This window comes from Malaclemys terrapin, chromosome 16 (genome assembly GCF_027887155.1).
Source record: "Malaclemys terrapin pileata isolate rMalTer1 chromosome 16, rMalTer1.hap1, whole genome shotgun sequence".
Lineage (NCBI taxonomy): Eukaryota > Metazoa > Chordata > Testudines > Emydidae > Malaclemys > Malaclemys terrapin.
In genome coordinates, this window is record NC_071520.1 from 30,821,640 (window position 1) to 30,841,691 (window position 20,052).

General features: G+C 39.6%; 1 protein-coding gene across 3 annotated transcripts in view; it reads left to right on the forward strand.

Moving 5' to 3' along the window:
- Positions 1–20,052, forward strand: part of GRK3 (G protein-coupled receptor kinase 3) — a 136,251-nt gene that overhangs the window by 76,469 nt on the left and 39,730 nt on the right. For all 3 annotated transcript variants that reach the window (XR_008442515.1, XR_008442516.1, XM_054006314.1), the window contains exons 4-9: positions 7,770–7,871; positions 8,645–8,719; positions 11,235–11,296; positions 12,452–12,503; positions 13,431–13,522; positions 17,161–17,260. Coding sequence is in view for 1 of the 3 variants with exons in the window: in XM_054006314.1 (XP_053862289.1) it covers positions 7,770–7,871; positions 8,645–8,719; positions 11,235–11,296; positions 12,452–12,503; positions 13,431–13,522; positions 17,161–17,260 (483 nt within the window). In the remaining 2 variants the exon portion in view is untranslated. The remainder of the gene's footprint in view (positions 1–7,769; positions 7,872–8,644; positions 8,720–11,234; positions 11,297–12,451; positions 12,504–13,430; positions 13,523–17,160; positions 17,261–20,052) is intronic.

Consider the following 20,052-nt stretch of genomic DNA (forward strand, 5'->3'; position numbering starts at 1 on the left):
CTAGCCATCAGTAATTGGTTGAGATCTAGAGGACGGGCTGATATGGAATATTCTGAAAATCACCATTTCTCATCAAGAAACTTCACCTGGATTAGTCAAGGTGGGTATGTAACATTGCTGTAGAATGAGGACTCTGTTCTTCTTCTTTTTTTTTTTAACTTGAATTTTATTATATTTTCCTGCAAAATTTAATCAGTAACTTAGAAATCAGAAAATAAAAAGACAAGGAAGTTAAAACTAAGACTGTCTCAGTTCAGACCCATTCAGCAAAGAGTTGGCTGAAAAATGCGGACTTGCACAGTTCTCAGAAGCTAAGAAATGTGGGCTCTGACAAGCTTGCTATTCATAGATTCTAAGGTCAGAAGGGACCATTGTGATCATCTAGTCTGACCTCCTGTATAACATAGGCCAGAGAACTTCCAAAAATAATTCCTGGCACAGATCTTTTAGAAAAACAGCCAATCTTGATTTTAAAAATTGTCAATGATGGAGAATCCACCACGACCCTCAGTAAATTGTTCCAATAAGTAATTATAATAATAATAAATGGAGATATCCCATCTTCTAGAACTGGAAGGGACCTTGAAAGGTCATTGAGTCCAGCCCCCTGCCTTCACTAGCAGGACCAAGTACTGATTTTGCCCCAGATCCCCAAGTGGCCCCCTCAAGGATTGAACTCACAACCCTGGGTTTAGCAGGCCAATGCTCAAACCACTGAGCTATTCCCCCCCCCGTACTCTCACCCTTAAAAATTTACACCTTATTTCCAGTTTGAATTTGTCTAATTTTAACTACCAGCCATTGGATCATATTATACCTTCCCCTACTAGATTGAAGAGCCTATTATTAAATATTTGTTCCCCACGTCGGTATTTACAGACTGTAATCAAGTCACCCCTTAACACTTCTTTGTTAAATTAAATAGATTGAGCTCCTTGACTTTATCACTATAAGGCATGTTTTCTACTCTTTTAATCATTCTTTTGGCTCTTCTCTGGACCCTGTCCAATTTATTAACATCCTTCTTGAATTGTGGGCACCAGAACGGAACGCAGCATTCCAGCAGCGGTCGCGGCAGTGCCAATTGCAGAGATAAAATAACCTCACTACTCCTACTCGAGATTCCTCTATTTATGCATCTCACAATCGCATTAGGTCTTTTGGCCACATTGTCACGCTGTGGGATCAAGTTCTACCATTAGGAATTCTGCCTCCAGTCTTCAGAAACGCACATTTAGAGACTGTCAGCAAAAACACTTCAGTTTATATCCATTGTCATAATGGTGTACATAGAGAGAAAAATAATATCTAAGATAGTCAAGTCCCAAATAATATAGGTCTTTATACATGCAGATTAAAGCCAACACCTTGAAATGCACTTGGAAGAGTATTGAGAGCCAGTGCATTGGAAGGAGCATAGGTGCAGTGAGTGCATGTCATCTCGCTCTACCAGTTATTTGGACCACTGGATTCTACACAAACTGAAGCTTCCTAGTAGTTTTAAAGAGTAGTCTTGAGGAGAATACATAGTGTTGAATCAATCTAGCGGTGACAATTGCATAACGGATTATGCAACAATGAAAGGTAATTAACTGCAGATGAGATATAAATTACCACAGTTTTGCAGTGCATGGAAATTCAAGATCAGCTGAGGGCACTGTGTACAGAATTTTAAGAACTGTGGCGAAAATGGTTGCTGCATCTTCACGGTCTGGAGCATTCTGTGTGGCAGAATAAAAAAGTCTTTTCAGTTGCAACTGGAGCTGAGCTAAGAGCTTGACTCAAGAATGAAGTGTGACTGCTTGTAGCTTGCTGCATTAATGTGATTGATTTTTGGTTTTGTAGTTGTTCTGATCCAATTATAAAATCATTATAGTCAATTTAAAAGGCATTTGAATTTGGAGTCATAAAACAGGGTCCAAACGTACCCCCAAGATTGCCAACCAACTTGACATGGAGTGAGACACCAACAGAGAAAGCAATCACATCTATACAGGGCCGGCTCTGGCTTTCTGACCCCCCCCCCCCCCCAAAAAAAAAAAAAACGCGGCGGCCAGAACAGCAAAGCCAAAAAACCCCCCCTGCGGCGCAGCCAGAGCCAGATGCAGGGGGACTCTCTGCCCTGCAGATGTGCCCTGGCTAGTGGGGGGTGGGGGACGGAGCGGGGGGCTGAGAGAGAAGGGGGGCGGCCAGGGCTTCAGTGGGGCGCTGCCACGTGGCCCCTCCCACCATGCCCCCTGCCGGGAGGGCTCCGCACCACTCCAGTCGGCTGGGAGGGAAGGACGCGGGCTGCCCTGCCGGGCTTGCTGCAGGGCGCTCCCATCCTCCACGCCGCTGCCCCCTACAGGGCGGCCAGAGCGGAACAACAACAACAACAAAAAGTGGCCGTGCCGCCCTAGGATTGGGCGGAATGCTGCTTCCTACAAGCTGCCGCCCCAAGCATCAGCTTGCTCGGCTGGTGCCTGGAGCCGGCCCTTCATCTACAATCAATTTCTGTAAATAATATTCTGTGCCAACCCACATTAACTCTGTCTTGTCTAGACTGTTTTTCAGCCAGTATGTTTTTGCTTCTCCGTTGCGTGATTTAGACAGGGACACGGATTAGCAAACTGCACCGTCTGCACTTGTGAAAAAACTGATGTAAAGTTGAGTTTTATCCATGTATTGTTCACACTGCAGCACCAAATGCTTCAAACTTCCTTGGCAGCCTCTTACATGCAGAACCGAAGGGGCAACAAAGTATAATCCTCTAGGACTTTGCATAAGAAGGACCTTAGAGTGATGAATAATTACATACTATCACCTTCTGAGACTTCTTATGAAGGAACAAACAGAACTATTGCAGAACAATCCCATCAATTCGTGACAGATCCTGCAGGTGGGTAAGCAGCACCTCATGAGTAATGTTATCAAAGACTGCTGATAGATTTAATACGGTCAGCTGTTTTCTGTTGCCAGAAGGAGATAGTTGACTAAGGATACTAATAAAGCCTTTGTACCAAAACCAGACATAAAGTGAGAGTACTAGGAATCTGGTATATCAGAAGAATCCAGATGAAGCTGGTATTGTCCTTCCATGACTGCCTCAAAAGAGAACTTTCAAAATAGGATAATAACTAGCAAAGTCATTAATCATAGAATAATAGAATATCAGGGTTGGAAGAGACCTCAGGAGGTATCTAGTCCAACCCCCTGCTCAAAGCAGGACCAATCCCCAACTAAATCATCCCAGCCAGAGCTTTGTCAAGTTAATGTTAAATGATTGCTTCTTCCTAAGCTGCTGTTGGTCTAAAGATAAATTCTTAGAACTCCAAAATTGCTAATTTGAGTTAAGAAATGTTATGCATTGTAAAGAGGAATACTGAATACATTTTTCTATCATTTCCATCTGTTTATACATTTAAGAATTACTGTAGTATCTAACCAAGAAAGCAGTTTGTATAGATACTATTTAGAAACATGAGTTATTGCATGTCATTTATTTATCTTTGAAACAATTTGAAGTTGCACTTTAAGGGTTAGAAAAACATGGCCTAAAAATATTTTAAAAGTCTTGTTACATATTTTTAGAAAAGTACCCTTTAGATATTTAAAAAAGAGACTTGCTGTATTTCCTACAGTAAAGTATTGTGTTTGAAAGCTTTGAAATGTTTATATATTTGATTTACTTACCACATTTTTCAGGTAGAATAATTTGAATAAGTTGTTACATAAAAATTATCCTTCGATGTAAAAAGGCTCCATGCTGAAGGGATCTCATATGTTATTGCAATGTGAGTCACGATCGTGCATTTATCTGGATGAGTGATTCATCCAGATCTGTCAAAAATCATTTTTTTAGATGCTCAGTAACTTAAGCATTCTAATTTCAGCATTTGAAAAGATATATTGTCAGATAGTATTTCTGAAGGTGAGCTGTGGTATTTCAGTCTGCCAGAGGACTATCATATATGAATCACTAGTATCACCATATTTATGGGACAGTACAGTAACTCATGAAGGAGCTCTTACTACTATATATCAGTTATCAGATAAACCATAATAGTTTGTGAGCTCTGCCCACCATCATGTTCCTTTTGGCTCTATGTAGAAGTGTTCTATTAAATAAACCTGTAAAATTAGCTGAATTTGTATGCCATACATGATCTGATATTAGTAAGTGTCTTATTATACCATCTTGCTTGCCTACAATAGAGTCAGGGTATTCTTGATGACCCATTCTCATTTCCCTAGATGGGAAGAAAGGAGGTAGTTGGCCCAGGACTGTTGAATTGGTTTACCATTTGTGACTCAGTGTGTGGCGTTTATTCTTAGACAGTTGCTGCAGAGAGGCTAATGTTGGCCAGTAATAAGAGTTGACAATGTTTGTGCTACACTTTCCCAATCCTTCAAGATTCTGATTCAACCTTAGAACATGTTATAAAGCTCTAAAGTGGTTATAAAATGTTGTTATCATGCACAGGTTTCGGAGGAAAGCTGTTCAGAGCTCCCATCACAAGAACATATTCTCTGACAAGGATTTATTCCAACAAGCTATTTGAATTTTATCCCCTTGAAGAGTGTGTGTTGTTTAATCTATGGAGTGCAACAAATTCTACTTGAATTTTGCAAGGCTTCTGCGCCCTTGGGACTTATCTGTATTAATTATTATTGTTATATTTCTATATCTGTGTATCTAGCTTTAGTGATTGCTTTGTGGGCTAAAAGATAAGTAAAGGGTAAATCCTACAGGAACTCCCAAACAATTTGTAGATGGAATTCAGTTGCTTGGTGCTCAAAACAACAATCCCAGGAATGCACCATTTAAAGTTATCCTCCAGAGAAATGCATAAACCAGTTTGGTCAGTTTCAGGGGCCCTACTCAAAATCCCAGGACATCTTCAAGCAGGAACTCTGAACAAAGGGACTTTGGAATGAATAAAAAGAAAACCTGTGACTTGAGAGATACAGAATGGAACATCAAACTGTCTGAGAGGCAGCAGTTGCAGGGGCAACCTGTCTCACCCAGCCCAATGCTTGGCGGGCCTGGGTTAAGTGGAACCTTCTTAAACTCGCAAGGGAAGTCTAGGCTTAGGTAAGACTCTGTGTTTAGGCTTTTCTTATTTTTAACCCTGTACTCTAATTGCTATAGGTCTTTGGATTAATAGTATGTTTGTGTCACTTTAATCAGTCACAAGCTCCAAATACAGTTAGACCTGTGTCATTATAACAGTTGGTAAAAATGGGGACTGTAGCCAGAGACCCATTTTAAGCATGAGATGAATTGTGAAATTCCACCCTGAGAAAAAGATGGTTACTTGCAGGGGTGCACTTGAGAGGGACTGCAAAGGGGTCTAAATTGCTACTTACCCTGTAACCATGACAGCTTCAAAAAGAAAAATGTGTTCTGAAATGGCGGCAAAACATACCCTTTTATGTCCTTCAATTTTAAATCTCCTGAACTACTTGCTTTCTCTTAAATCTGGATTACCTTTTCCACTTGTTAAAGTGGTGATCACGGATCCTTGTTTTTTCCCCCACCTGTATGAAAGCTTTTTCCATGTGTTCTCTCCAAGTGGAGACTCACCAACACCAGCCTGTCCGACGTTAGTCTCAATGACAGATGTGTGACTGGGCACTACATCATCTGTGCAGCCTTTACTTTGTAGGTCTGGAAGTACAGGAAGCCATAGTGCTCTGTTCCTTCTTAAAGAGGCTTTGAAAAGGGCCAGATTGAGTCTCAGCCCTGGAGTGCTTTGAGTTCCTTGATTCACAAGCTGATGGATGGATCCAGTGCAAATCAGCATACTCAGTGCTTCATTTGTATCCTGGTTCTTCACAGAATGAAGTGGAGGAGGTTCAGTAGATCAAAACTAAAGCCGTCCTTCGGGGATATTAAACTATCTCTTTCTTTTCCTTCTTTTCCATGCCCTAGTAGGAGTCTTGTCAGTAATCCTCCCACTGAAAGATTTGCATTGATAAACTCTTCTTCAGAACAAAATGGATCTGAGGTCTTTGGGGGTTGGCCTTGCTGTCATGAGACAAAGTCTGAGGTTCATCCTAACAGAACCTATATCTTGTGCCTCTTCCCTGGTTTGCTTTGGTAGAGCTAAACCTATTTGTAAGTCTCCGTGGTTATTTGTTGCTCTCACTTATCCTTATATACTATCTCTTCTGTGAGAGTGCTCAAGTGGATGTTCCCAAATTTGTTGTGACCTATTCTGTTCCTATATCACAGAATGAGCATTATGACTCTATCTGCCATGTCTAAAGCAGTTTTTAGACCTTGCTGAGGCAATAATCTCATCTCTTTATGCAGCACTAATGCTGCTTACTCACTAAACAAAAGTTGTAGAAATTGCAGTGAATTTGTAAACCAGTCATTCTTATATTTTTATATTTTCTTACAGTATTCTCAGATATCTTAACCTAAATTCTGTTGTTCTAACTACAGATTTAATGTGGTTAAATTTCCATTGCAAGTGTTGGTGTAGTGGTCTATAAGATCAAAATCAAGATCCTACTGTGAAGGGGCCACTGGAAATTCCTGAAATAGGTCATTTTCCCCAGCCGATATCAATGATACCGAATCTCCTTTTAAGAGAACGTCTGTGCAGTAGCCTCTTCGTCATACAAAGTTGTTTTCCACGCTCAGTATTTAAAAAAGCTTATGTAGACACAGCAGAAGTCTTTTTTCCATGGTAACTGATTAGAAATTCATATAACTGATTCAGCTCAGCCCATTGAGAGGCCTGGATGCTGCCCCAAACCCCAGTCTGCTAACAAACACTAGGAAATCACATCTGTTTCAAAAATAGCACAGTAGTTCTATTCTGTAAAAATGGGATTGCAAGGACTGTAAAATAGGATTACAGTTATACTACTGTCATAACAGGGAGTGCACTTGTTATCCATATTAAACCAGTTGAACCCCTAATGTGTTTTATCCAGTTCTCTCAGTACTTGCACTCAGGACTCTGGCATAAAATTAAAAGTTAATTTTCTTTAGAGTTACAGCCGAGCTATGTATGAACTCTGACGTGTCCAATATCAGTATTTCTAGTTAGAGATCTTTATTAGACAAGGTGATCTCATCACTTACAAACTCCATCTCTAGTCTCCTTTGTTTTGTGGCACTTCTTACTTATAGGTGGTGTGTGGATTTGAATGTATACAGTACATATAATATTAAAATGCTACTGCTAAGGCCTACAGCATAAACAACGTTGCTCATTTGGCTTCCAGGCTGCTGGTTCTACTTTATGCATATGCTCCAAATACATTTCAGAAAGTGGGGATCAGCATTCATCATTGTAGGAGAACCCATGTTGGTGCTCTCACAGGGTGGAGAAGGACAAAGAAGGCCTCCTCAAAAAGGGTCAATCCGATACATACTCCTCTGCCTGTCCCACCCCAACCGCCAAGTCCATCAGTTCCATGATCATCTTCGCACAATTTACAGCCCAGCTAATGGTTTAGGAAGGAGTGTACATATGTTTTTAATCCAGAACTTCTTAAATTTTCAAACAAAATTCTTCATGCCGCATTTTAAGCACCACAGTCTGCAATCAAATTGGTTACTCCAATCAAAAGTTACAGGGGGATAGCAAATCTCTTCTTGGATTGGAATCCAGAAGTAGAATTGCAACGAGCACCTCCACAAACCCTGTCCTGAGAAAGGGATGAAGGAAAATAAGGTTTCTACCACAGTGAAGAATCTTTCTTTCCTTAAACAGTGTAAAGGTTTAGAAATAGGTTCATTGGCTGATTCCTTTTCTTTCATATTACAGATAAAAGAATATGAAAAACTGGATTCTGAGGAGGAACGTCTTAGCAGAAGTCGGCAGATTTATGACACATACATAATGAAAGAGCTGCTGTCTTGCTCACATGTATGTATACTGAAGTTTCACTCTATAATTTTAATATTTAAATATTTCCTTTGACTTCAAATTCTTTAAAATGTTTAATAATGGAAGGATAGTGAGTAGATGAAAGTCTGACAGGGAATTACACAAAACACTGCTCAAGGTGTGACAATAGCAGTATCTATTACGATAGCAGCGTCTACTAACTCAGTTGTTACTCATTGTATAGCGTAGCCTTATTTGAAAGAGTGGATAATCTACAATAATGACATGATTTGAGCCAGAGAGAAATTTATCCTGTTATTTAAGACTTGAATCTGCAAGTGCTTATTGCCCGTGCTTCGCTTTACACGTAATTCTGTTGAAGTGAATGGGAATACTCATGCCTTTGAAGGTAAGCATGTACACATGTGCAGGATTGGGATGTAAGTGTACATTTTTCTTAAGACTTGTGGGACTACAAAGAAGCAGTTGGTGGTTTCATGTGTTCTGTGTTCCTGGTGCCTTGCAATTACTTGATGGATGGTCTCCACCATGCATGGGATGGTCTGTGATTTTTTTTTTTTTTTTTTTTTTTTTTTTTTAGCTTAGAAGTAGGGATTGGCATAACTTTCAAAGTGTTATGCAACAGGATGTTTAATGGACACTAAGTTACGTTCATTTTGAAGTTTGTGTATTTTTCATATAAGCAACATTCCTTTTTAGTTGAAAACTGGTATTGTGACCTCAATAATTGAGAACTTACATATCTCTTTTCCAGCTATTTGTCTAAAATCTTACTTTTTATTTTTCCAAAGCCGTTCTCAAAGAAAGCTGTAGATCATGTACAAACTCACCTTGCCAAGCAACAAGTGCCACCAAGTCTTTTTCAGGTGAGATGAAAGCACTCAGAATGTCCAGGTTTTATTTAATTATTTGAATGTAAGCAAATTCAGGAAACCTCCTTTATGTACATATTATAATTACAGTTATGACAAGAATTTGATACTGTATGTCAGAAGTCGATGAAAACAAAATGATACAGGGAAAGATTTCTGTATATAATAATCAAAGAATGTTTCTAATTTCATTGTCTTTTTAAAGATCATAAAAATTGTGGATTAGTCTTCTTTAGCCAGAGGAGTCTTTGAGTACATTTTTGAAAACAGATTACTAACTGTTCTATAACTTTACTGACTGAAGGGGTCTAATATTAACATTTTATTCCTGCTTTCCTCCAAAATCATATGGGAAACTTCTTAGAATGAACAATGATTACAGATAGCTCTTTTTTGGTGAGATCAGTGGTTTTTATGCCTATGGTTGAGAAGTATCCCAGCAGACTGGCAGTGTTTGAAAGAAATCCTCATCCCTTGGGAGCTTGTGAGGAGAGAGTCACCTTGGGCAGTCAGAGTTTGGGCATGAGTCAGTCCATCTCCCCACCTGTGACTATTAATCAGCAAGGTGCTGAGAGTGCTGGTCCTAGTCCAGGAAAGCATTTAAGGAGGCTCTTGAGTGTAAGCATGTGAGTAGGGAATGGGAATACATAAGGGCATTAAAGTTAAGCATGTACTTAAGTGTTTTTCTGGTTTGGGGTCAGAGTGCTCAGCACCTTGCAGGACTTGGCCCTTAGTTTCTCTCACTGAGGGCTTCCTTAGATAACTCTGAAACTTTCATTCAAAATAGAAGAAATTCAATGAAAAATATGTACCCAGTTTCCGTTAACCACTTGCTGGTGTTGCTTTTTCACACACTGTCCTAGAAATTCAAGTCACAGTCCACTTGGATCTATGTTTTCATATGCTGGTTCCAAGTGCATTCTAGGTAACCCAATTAGCAGAGTGTGAGGAATTTCACATAGACACTCAAAGTGAAAGTGGGTTATAGTTGCTTTGCCAACCACTGGTAAATTACATTTTTTAGATATAGTGTAAAATAAATCCCTTTTACATCAGGACCTTATGCTTCCTTTCAACATAAATCAGGTGGTGAAGTACAGAATTCAACGTAATGTTTCAGAAATATAAAAGCATAGCAATGCACATACCTTTCTGTTTAGTGGATCCTTCCTTTTGCCTCTAGCTAACTTCTATTATATAGCACCATATTTTTGAGGTCTGAGTACATGGCTGGAGTTAGCAATATTGCAGTTTCACATGAGGGTTTTAGGTGTCGGTGTCAACTTTATAGTTCTTTCATTATTCTAAATACAGTGGAAAATTACATTCTGAAAAAGGCTACTTCTCCTCAGAAATTAGAGTACCTTTCTATAAAACGCTATAAATGTTTTAGGATTTTAGAATTACAGGATTTCTATGTCCACAAATTTAGCACCAAAGTAAATAATGGATTTTGGTTTATTGGTTTAAAAAGTGCACCTTTTATATTTTTTACTTATTCAAACAAATTGAAGGTGAAATAAGTATTTCTATATTATTACAGTTCTAACACAACTGACCTAAGCAAGGAAATTCAAATTGAAGTTGTTAGATCACATAATTAGACAAATTAAAGATGGAATTTTTGCTTTAATGTTGAATGTCCTTTCTTTTTGTTAATATGAACCTATGCGATGTGGCAGTGACTGCAGGTTTAAATTAATTTGCTGTACTTTTATAGTAATTGCATTTACTGTAGCATTTAAAGTACTGTTATATTAAACCTGCTTGATAGTCTTACTGTGTCAGTGGATTGTCTTTGATGTTAGAACCAGAGAGACTGACAAAGTGGTATCTATATTGCCTGATTTGGATCTCATGTAACCCTTGCTAATTGAGTTGGGATTTGAAATCATTGCACACTATGTCAAACCAAGTAACGGTGCTCCTCTTTCAAATATGCCACTTGTGAATTAAAGCTGTTGGTAGTAAGGTAGAGGAAATAAAGAAGAGGGAAGAGAGAAGCACTAATAAGGAAAGATTATCTTGGTGTTCCTGTGCTGGCTGGTCTTTGAGTTTCACAGCCTTCACCATGAATTCTAAATTGTTTTTTAATTTAAATAAATGAGAAGCAGTGTTTTCAGCCTGATAATTCTGGTGATTAATCCATAAAGTTTCAATGCTTATTTCCTGTTGTTGGCCCATGGGCAAAGACTGCAAAATTCTCTCCAGTCCCTCCCAGGAAAATGCTAAGGCCGCTGATTCAGAAAAGCACTTGAGCAAATGCTTATCTTCAGTGCAACTACACAGGTTCTTAAAGTCAAGGCCATGCTGAAGTTCTTTGCTGGATCAGGCCATAAGCCAAGAAAGTCACCACAAAATATTGCAGTTACTCTGCTCAACACAGTTGTTCTTGCCAGTGGGCGGTAAATGCTGGAGCCTAAACACGTAGTTTATTTTCACTGGACAATATTGCATGTTCAGGTTATCACACACCGAAAAGTTAAATACAATTTTTTATCTTTTTTAGCCATACATAGAAGAAATTTGTGATAGTCTCCGAGGAAAAATATTTCAAAAATTTATGGAAAGGTATGAATCTACATACTATATGAACTACTGTGTAATCTCCTGCAGTTAGACTGGTCCCTTGAGTATTATTGCAAAATAAGGCTAGAATTGTTTAGTTAATTAATAGTGTATTATCAGCAAGCTTTTCCAAAGAACTAGCCTTGATACATATATCATGTTAAGTATCAGGATATCCCAGTATTGTATGCAGTGTAGTTGTGACAGAACTTGTAAGGACGCTCAGATCACACAGTTAGTGGACCACTCCACTGCACCATGTAACAGTAATAATGGACTTCTTACAGTTTGATCTTTTAAAAGTCTGAAAGTCTCTAACTCCATTCATTTGGGTGATACTCCTACAAATAAACTACAGTATTATGGGGGTGAGCTATACAGCAATTCTAGTATGTAGCCCAAAAGGTTTACAACTAAACAGCAACTGTCCTGTAAGGAAATGTAAGGTGGCAAATCCAGTTAATTTTACAGATCTGAATAGTGCTATTGACCTTAATGAGACTACTGGTGGGAGTAAAGCGCACAGGATTTGACCCCAATCCACTGCTGACAAATGATAGATCCGATTATGTAGCCAAAATAATGTCCGCAAAAGATCAGTTTTTCCTACCCTGAAAATAAACATCTTATAACTGATATAGCAGCAGAAGACAATTATCCTGTAACAACTTTCAATAGTATTGACATCTTTATTTCAGGATAAAATAGGTTTACATTATTCCTTGGTGTATATTAAGGTTAATTAAAATTTGAAGTTACATTGCATACTTTCCAATTTAATTATCTTGCTTGTGATACAGTTGAAATATTTTTTTAAATTTCCTGAAAATTGACCGTTAGAAACAGGGTCTAAAGGAAATTATGTAAATAAATATAGATGCATTCGTAACTGAAGAGAGAAAATAATCAGATATATTTTATAACTTGTTATTAAACAAAACATATTGAGAGTGAGTTGCTAAGAAACGTGCTAAATTAAAATAAGCATAAAAGATGGCTAATCAATGAATTTTTTTAAATGGCAATTTTAATCTTCATAAATTATCTTGTGCTGAATTTAATTTTCAAAACTAGAGTACTTGGCATTTTTCACAATACTTTCTGTAATTCTGTTGGATAACCTTCTAACTTAACTTTTTAAACTTTTTTTTTTAACAGTGACAAGTTTACTAGATTTTGTCAATGGAAAAATGTAGAACTAAATATTCATGTAAGTAATTACATTTATCTTGTCAAAAGCCGATGTAGGAAAGAAAATGTTTTTAAAATGTAGATTTTAAAGAATACTTCTCCTTAAAAGGCCTTAGTAGGAAGAACAATGAGTATTATTCTGATATGCTGTTCTATTCTTAGATGTACATAACCTCCTAGCACCATTAATGATTCCTCCCTGGCTACCCTCTCTGCCTGTTGGGGGGAGGCATAGCTCAGTGGTTTGAGTATTGGCCTGCTAAACCCAGGGTTATGAGTTCAGTTCTTGAGGCGGCCACTTAGGGATCTGGGGCAAAATCATTACTTGGTCCTGCTAGTGAAGGCAGGGGGCTGGACTCAATGACCTTTCAAGGTCCCTTCCAGTTCTATGAGATAGGGATATCTCCATATATTATAAATGTGACTTAATAGCCTTGTGGTTTTGAAATAGGTAGGTACAGGAAACAGATTGTTTGAGCACTACTTTTCAGCAAGAGAAGCCAACCCAAGTACTATTCTGTCTCGCTCTGTTTTTTCCCTTCAAAAGTCAGACCTACTTGCCTCCATTTGGTGTATTCTTGGCCTCATCCCTTAGTCCTAAAGTGTTTTACTCCCACAATTTCTTTGTCTGCAAGACAATGTTGCTCATGTAAGCTGCTGTCTTGGATTCATCGCCAGTGAAATCCTCAGCCATGCCTTCATCTCCTGCCATCATGGTTGTTGTAAATACCATCTCTCTGACCGCCCCCGATTCTAGTGCTTGCAGACATAGGGAAGCATAAATGATAAGAGAGCTACTTTCTGAAAACAGGTAGAGAAACCATCCATCTACAAAATAAAGAACAAATATCCACTTCCATACATTCATGTCAAATGAATTTAGAGATTGTAAAGGGGAAAGATTCTGGGCATTGGAAAATGAAATTTGTGTGTTTTGAATTCACAGCTGACCATGAATGACTTTAGTGTACACAGAATAATTGGGCGAGGGGGATTTGGTGAAGTATATGGTTGCAGAAAAGCAGACACTGGAAAAATGTAAGTCATATAGTGTGTTTTAATAATAAATATAAATTCTAAATATATAAGGAAAAAAATCTCTGAATATTTTACAAAATCTCTGCAGAGCGGAATGATCAGCTTAGATTGCATCATTAAATTGAGCAATAGAGTTTTGTCCTAGAGTCCAGTCAGTTGAAAAAGAGTTTGAATTTATGGAGTGGCTTAAAGCCTCATTGGAAGTTTGATCCTCCAAAATGCTGGACACTCAGGCTACAGTCTTGCAAAACGCTTAAGCATATTCTTATTGAAAACACCCGTATGGTCCCTCTGAAGTCACAGGAGACTTCTCATGTAGTTAAAGTGAAGGGTGTGCTTAAGTACTTCGCTGGCTCAGGGCCAGGAGTGCTCAACACATTTCAGGATTGAGCCCTGGGATAGAGATGTGTGGGCAGTTTAAGAATACAGTGTCCTAAATCAATGTAATTAAAACTATTTACACTCTTGAGCAGGGCGTTTGAAGGAAAAAACAGCAGCAATGGTTTCTTCTAGTTGACAGTTGGTGCTCCATTGTTAGAATTGCAGCTAAAACACATTTGTGGGTTCAAGTTCCCAAATCAAACCCTTTGCTTTCTCCGGCACTACCACTCTCACACAGCTCCTAATTTCTGCATAAAAAACCCCTGGCTATTAGGCCCAATTCTCCCATCACATGGTCATCTTTGATTTTCTGGACATAGCATGGGTTTTCCACATGGTTCTGTCTACCTACTCTCCTACCCACTTGAACCCAGGGATCCTTCTTAGATGATTCCCACCTAACTGAACATAACATTCCTGATACCTGAGGTACTGAGTATTTGTGGTTCCCATTGGGTTCAGTGGTAGTAGTGGGTGCTCAATACCTTTGAGATCCTGACTCTGAGCTATTAACAAGTGAAGGGTCCCTTGAAATGACTTTCATGTTTAATCTTTCTGCAGTGACTTTCACCTCAAGTATTTATTTCAATAATACTATTTATATCTTCATTCCTGTTGCAGTACTTTTGTGCACATATTGATTTATTCTTCTTTAGTTTGAGATTTATAAAATGGGCCTGCCATGTAGTCTGTAGGCCATGCACAGAAATGTAAATGATATCCATCTCTTTTGGACAAAAGCCACACTAAATAGGCTTCCACCTCAGAGATAGAGTTAGTACATTTGCCCAGTCGCTTTCTCTGAAGAAGCCTGAATGCCTAAACTAAGGAACTCAGAACCAATAAGGGAAGCAAAAGATGTCCCTCCCCTTCCTTTCCCTCCCCCCAGTTTCCGTGAAGCGCAGAGGCACGAGAATAGAGAAAGGTAATGAGGGTAGGAGCAGAAAAGTCATCCAAACTTTTCCAAACCTGACGTAAAGCTTTAGGTTAGGTTCATCTTTTGGGTAGAGGTTTGGGTTAGTTCTTACTTTATCCAAACCTGTTCACCCATCCCTAATCTAAATCCCATTCACTCTAGATGGCTGCCTCTGCTGCACTTATCTGTCTGCAAGGACTTTGAGAAGCCATCCCGCCAAGGTAAATGCCATTGGTGTTCCAGTAACCCAGAAACACACACCTGAGGCTGCTCCCAAAGCAGCTCCTCCAAGAGCAGTGTAAACAGAAGCCAACTTAGTGTTAAAAGCAGCGTATCTTAGAAGAGAACATAGTGGTGCTCTATCAGAATGAAGAAGTGAGATATTGACATCAACTAGCCTTATCTGACCCCAGATCATTTACCAAGGTCAGTAGCCCCAAGGGACAATTAAGGGCTAATGTTAAAAAGGCTGTGTTAGAAGTAATTTAAAAACTTCCTAATGTAGCACGGAAACCAAGGACAAGAGCATCTGTGGTAAACACACATTCCTGGCTTAGAAATGTAAAATGTGCGTACTCCATACACATGACTCAGCTCTGCTGGTGTTCTCTGGAGTACTGATGGTATGTGGTGGTTGCAAAGCAGGGCTGCTTTGAGGCCTTCTGTCTGCACAGAGCACGGACACTCTGGATTGTTGTTAAACATTTACATTATGCTGTAACTTGTATGGCACTTCTATAAAGAATATTTTTAAATGACACACTCCTGGTTTGCCCTGAGAATGCTGGAAGAGCACTGAAGGGCGTGGGAGGTAGAGGGACAGGACAGAGACACTGTGCTTAATGAAACTCATTTATGGTAAAAGATGCAACATATGATCTCCTAACACAGATGCTGACAGACATATGGAGGAAAAGGTGCAGGATCCCGTTCATGCCCTTGGTCCAGTTGACCATGTCTCTTTGGAGACATGGAACACTGCTGGATGTGTTAGCCAGACCCCTTTGTACTTGGAGAACTAGGGTCACCATTCTGCCTTGGTCATCTGGGGGGGGGGGGAGGGGGAGGAATTTGGAATGAAGGGGCTCCCTACTTCTTCCCCCACTCTCTCTCAGCACACCTGAGCTGGATAAACCAGAATCTAGTCTCATATATATAGTGAACCCACTTTTCAGAGATACCAGGTTTGCACAAACCTTGGGCAAACAGGAGCTCCAGGCATATCAGGAGGTATAACTGCCTTTTAGTTTATTACAAGAGCTGCCTAAGTGTGTTGGGAATTGCTGAGTTGGCTGTGTGAGCATTTCTACAGACAAACATCCTGAGCCTTTTACCTGTGGTGCTACTGACAATGTGCTTAGTCCCAGTTTAAGCCAATTTTTAGCAGATTGCTATCCGATTCGTAGACTTGTTGGGATCCATGTCATTGTGCTCTTGTTCTGCATTAAAACATTGAACATTCATGTTCCATGTCTAAAAATGCCATACAGTCATGATATATGGTAGGAGAAGATAGACACAAAAGCCTTCTCTTGTATCTCTGACCATCTGTTGTGTAGTAGAAAACAAACCATTTTCCTTTTTAAAAAAATGTCCGAACCTAGCAGGCCTCTTCTGGGTAGAGGTGAAAGCACGGATTCATATGGAATCAGAATAGGGTCCATGTAAATATTCCAGTTAACTCATACTCCAAATCCTGGTTTGCGGATATTGAAAAATGGACTCCAGTTATCTTTATCTAATCTGTGTTTTTAGGATTCCCTGATCACCCTGGTGTCTGGATGCTGGCCACCTTAGACTTTGTTATTTAGGTATCCTAGGAAAACCTCTCTATTGGGAGATTGAAAATAATGTGTCAATGCTCGGAAGATGTTGGAGTAGTTCTCTAGGGGTATGTTTACACTGTACTCTGAGGTGCAATTGCAGCTCATGTAGACATACTTGCTCTAGCTTTAGCCATGCCAGCATTGCCAAAAATAGCACTGTAGATATGGTGGCACAGACTTCTGTGCAGGCCGTACAAGCATGTACCTACTCACAATGTTAGTCTGCTCTGAAGCCCGCACCTCCTCATCGATCTGCTATTGTTATTCATGCTAGCCTGGGTAAAGTTAGCCCGGGTATGTTTATCCAAGCTGCAATCTCACCTTGGATTTCAGTATAGTCATACCATCTGTCTAGATGCTATTTTGAGACTTCTGATATAGATGTAGGTCTTTAAAGACTCTGCTCAATATACTGTCAATATATTTATCTGTATAGATGGCATGGATTGTTGGTGAAAAATATTGAAGGGGGGGACCTTTTCCAATATGCTTTTCTGAATTATTAATATTTTCAGGTATGCAATGAAATGTTTAGATAAGAAGAGGATCAAGATGAAGCAAGGAGAAACATTAGCCTTAAATGAAAGAATTATGCTGTCGCTAGTCAGTACTGGAGTAAGTATCCTGGAATTTTTTCTCCATTTTTTATAATTATTTTTTGCAAGTAGTATCAAAAATACTGTGTAGAATACATATTCCAATAATTCATTCATGTATGGTGTAGGGGAAGTCAAAGCAGATCAAAGGATAATGGTGTTAAGTGCCCAAAGGTCAAAAACAAAACCCGAAACCAAACAAAAATTAAATAATGATATCATCACCTAGTTCTTACATAGTGCTTTTCATCAATAGTTCTCAAAGTGCCGAACAATCTTCAATGTACTGATCCTCTCAAAACATTAAATTAGCTTGTCCAGTTGTTGTGTTATTGCTTACGTCTGTTGTTTTGGTCCTTTGGCCCTAGAAGTAGAATTAATTGCCAAGTTTACATAGGAAAGTTGTCTATGTGATATTTAGATCAGTTTTAAATCAAAAACTTCACAAACTTTGTATATAAAAGGAAACATTTCTGGTATTTATTCTACAATTCTGGAGTCTCACAGCTCATTCCATATAGGGACACTTGAGTTCTGTAGAAGAGACGTTCAAATGGAATCCACAGACTGAATGTTGCCCCAAGTGATTATAAAACAGACTTCGAAATGGTAGAGCCTCCAGAGTACAATAACCTCCGCTCTTGTCACCATGGTTACAGGGGATGTTGGTAGAAAGGTTAATTTTGCTCATGATGATTACTTTGTTCAAATGAGATTCAGAGTGTACATCTCAGTGTGAGCACATCCTTATGGCCCAGCCCAGTTAAAGAATGAAAGGGATTGCGTATCATTTGGATAATGTGGGGCTGCCTTGCTGCTTGGCAGATACTACAGAACTCTAAAACAAATACAGTAAAAGCTGTGTTCTCCAGCACTTTATCAAATGGAAAGCTCTATTAATTAGCATGTCTGATATCTCCCTATACGATCTAGTAACTGGAACTAGTATACTGCCCAGGAGGTGATGCAATTGCACATTCTGCACTGTACTTTTATGCAGAAGACAAGTAAGCAAGTTGATATCAGGGATTTATTCAAAAAAGCAGCTTCCAGGGTGTGTCTGGGCTGAATCTGTAATGACCCTATATCTCCTACACCTTCAACATCTACAGTGATAATTGATGTTGATAATGATGACCCTGAGGCACTGCAAGATCCCGAAATGCCTTCTGAATCATCAAAGAAAGATTCAGTTCTGTTCAGTCTAGTTTTAGTGTTAAGTGTATTTTTAGTGATCTGGGTGTATGCCTGGTGCTGCCCATGGTGATATGTAGTGTCATAAGATAACCTACGGTATAGAAAACTTTACCTGTCTACACCTTAGTGCTTCAAAAAACTAACCCCTCTGCAGTGCAGTACTACTGCGGGATTGGTGAGTACCCGTATACTATTTTATACTTTATTCGTTTTATTGTATTCTAGTTCTTTGAAAATTGGTATTCCATTGGTAAGTATCACTCTTGGTTAACTGGAATTTTTGATTAACCGGCACCCTCTGTTCTCCCAACATGCTGGATAACAAAGCTTTTACTGTAGAAAGAATTTGCTGTCTTCTCAAAGAGAAGATATTCTGTATCTCAGTGAGATTACATACATCTTACATTTTTGTCTCTGCATTCTCAGAAATGTTTAATGAGGATTCATTTCTTGCTGAAACTTGTTATTGTGACATGCTTAATGGTAATTTTTCTTTTAAATGCACACCGGCTGTCCTCACCAACGGTCTGTGCTTGTGCATGTGGACCATGTGGCACCTGGGCTCTCAGCCATGGAATCCACTCATGTAACAGAGCATCCGCACGCTCTGCCTCCCACCAGCAGCTTGAATGCTCTTCAAATTGTTTCTCTCTCTTGTCTCTGCAGCCTGTGGTGGTGATTTGGTAGGGCGGAGGGTATATTTCTCTAAGTGACAATCCCTTTCTCTCCACATGCCTTCATTCCACTCACTCATGCCCGTCACCCCAATCGGGGTATGGGCCGCCAACCACAGATTTCCAGAGTCCGCTATCCTGGGCCATTTGCTCTAGCTGGTTCCAGGTATAGCCCATTTTTATGCTATCAGCCTGAAGGTCGCATCGCCAGGTGTTTCTTGGACGGCCTCTTTTCCGCTTGTCCAGCTTGCGTCCATCTTGCTGCGACCTGCGCCGTCTTTCTTGACTCGTACATGGTCCTCACGTTCCATGTACCGATGGTAATCCTCCTAGTTGCAAGAAGGGTAATCGGCTTAGTGGCTTCCTCACGACTTTCACCACGCAGCGTCATGCATCTTCGAGTTAAAGGCCCTTCTTTTTCCAGGCTAAAAGTCTCTGTTATCTCTATTGTTGGCGTTTTTGTAGCAAATTAATTCCACATGTCCTATATATTTATTCCTGCTCCTGTTTTTCTTCCTCACCCTGAGTCTTCAGAGAACCCAAAGAACTGTCCCCACAATAGGGCTGCTCACATCAAGGAAATTTACAAGATGCAAAATGGGTCTCTGGTCTAGGAAGTACAGCTTGCTCCCAGGCACCTGATTTTGAGGTATTGTTTGGCTCAGAGAGAGAGAGCCATCACATTGCCCTATAAGCACAGGCAAAACCAGTGATAGATACTGCTGAGAGGCACAGATAGGAGCGCCAGTCTACCTCAGGCAGACTTGTTCTCCCTGTTCCACTAGAGTGACAGATTTGCCAGTTGATGGGGGAGATGTCCTTTTCTGACTATTTTGGTTTAGTAACTAAAAACACAATTTCTTCCTAGGATTTGAGTCAGAAACCTAATGCCTGGACGAAAGGGCTGGTCTCCCTCTGAACCTAGCTCAAGGAGATGTTC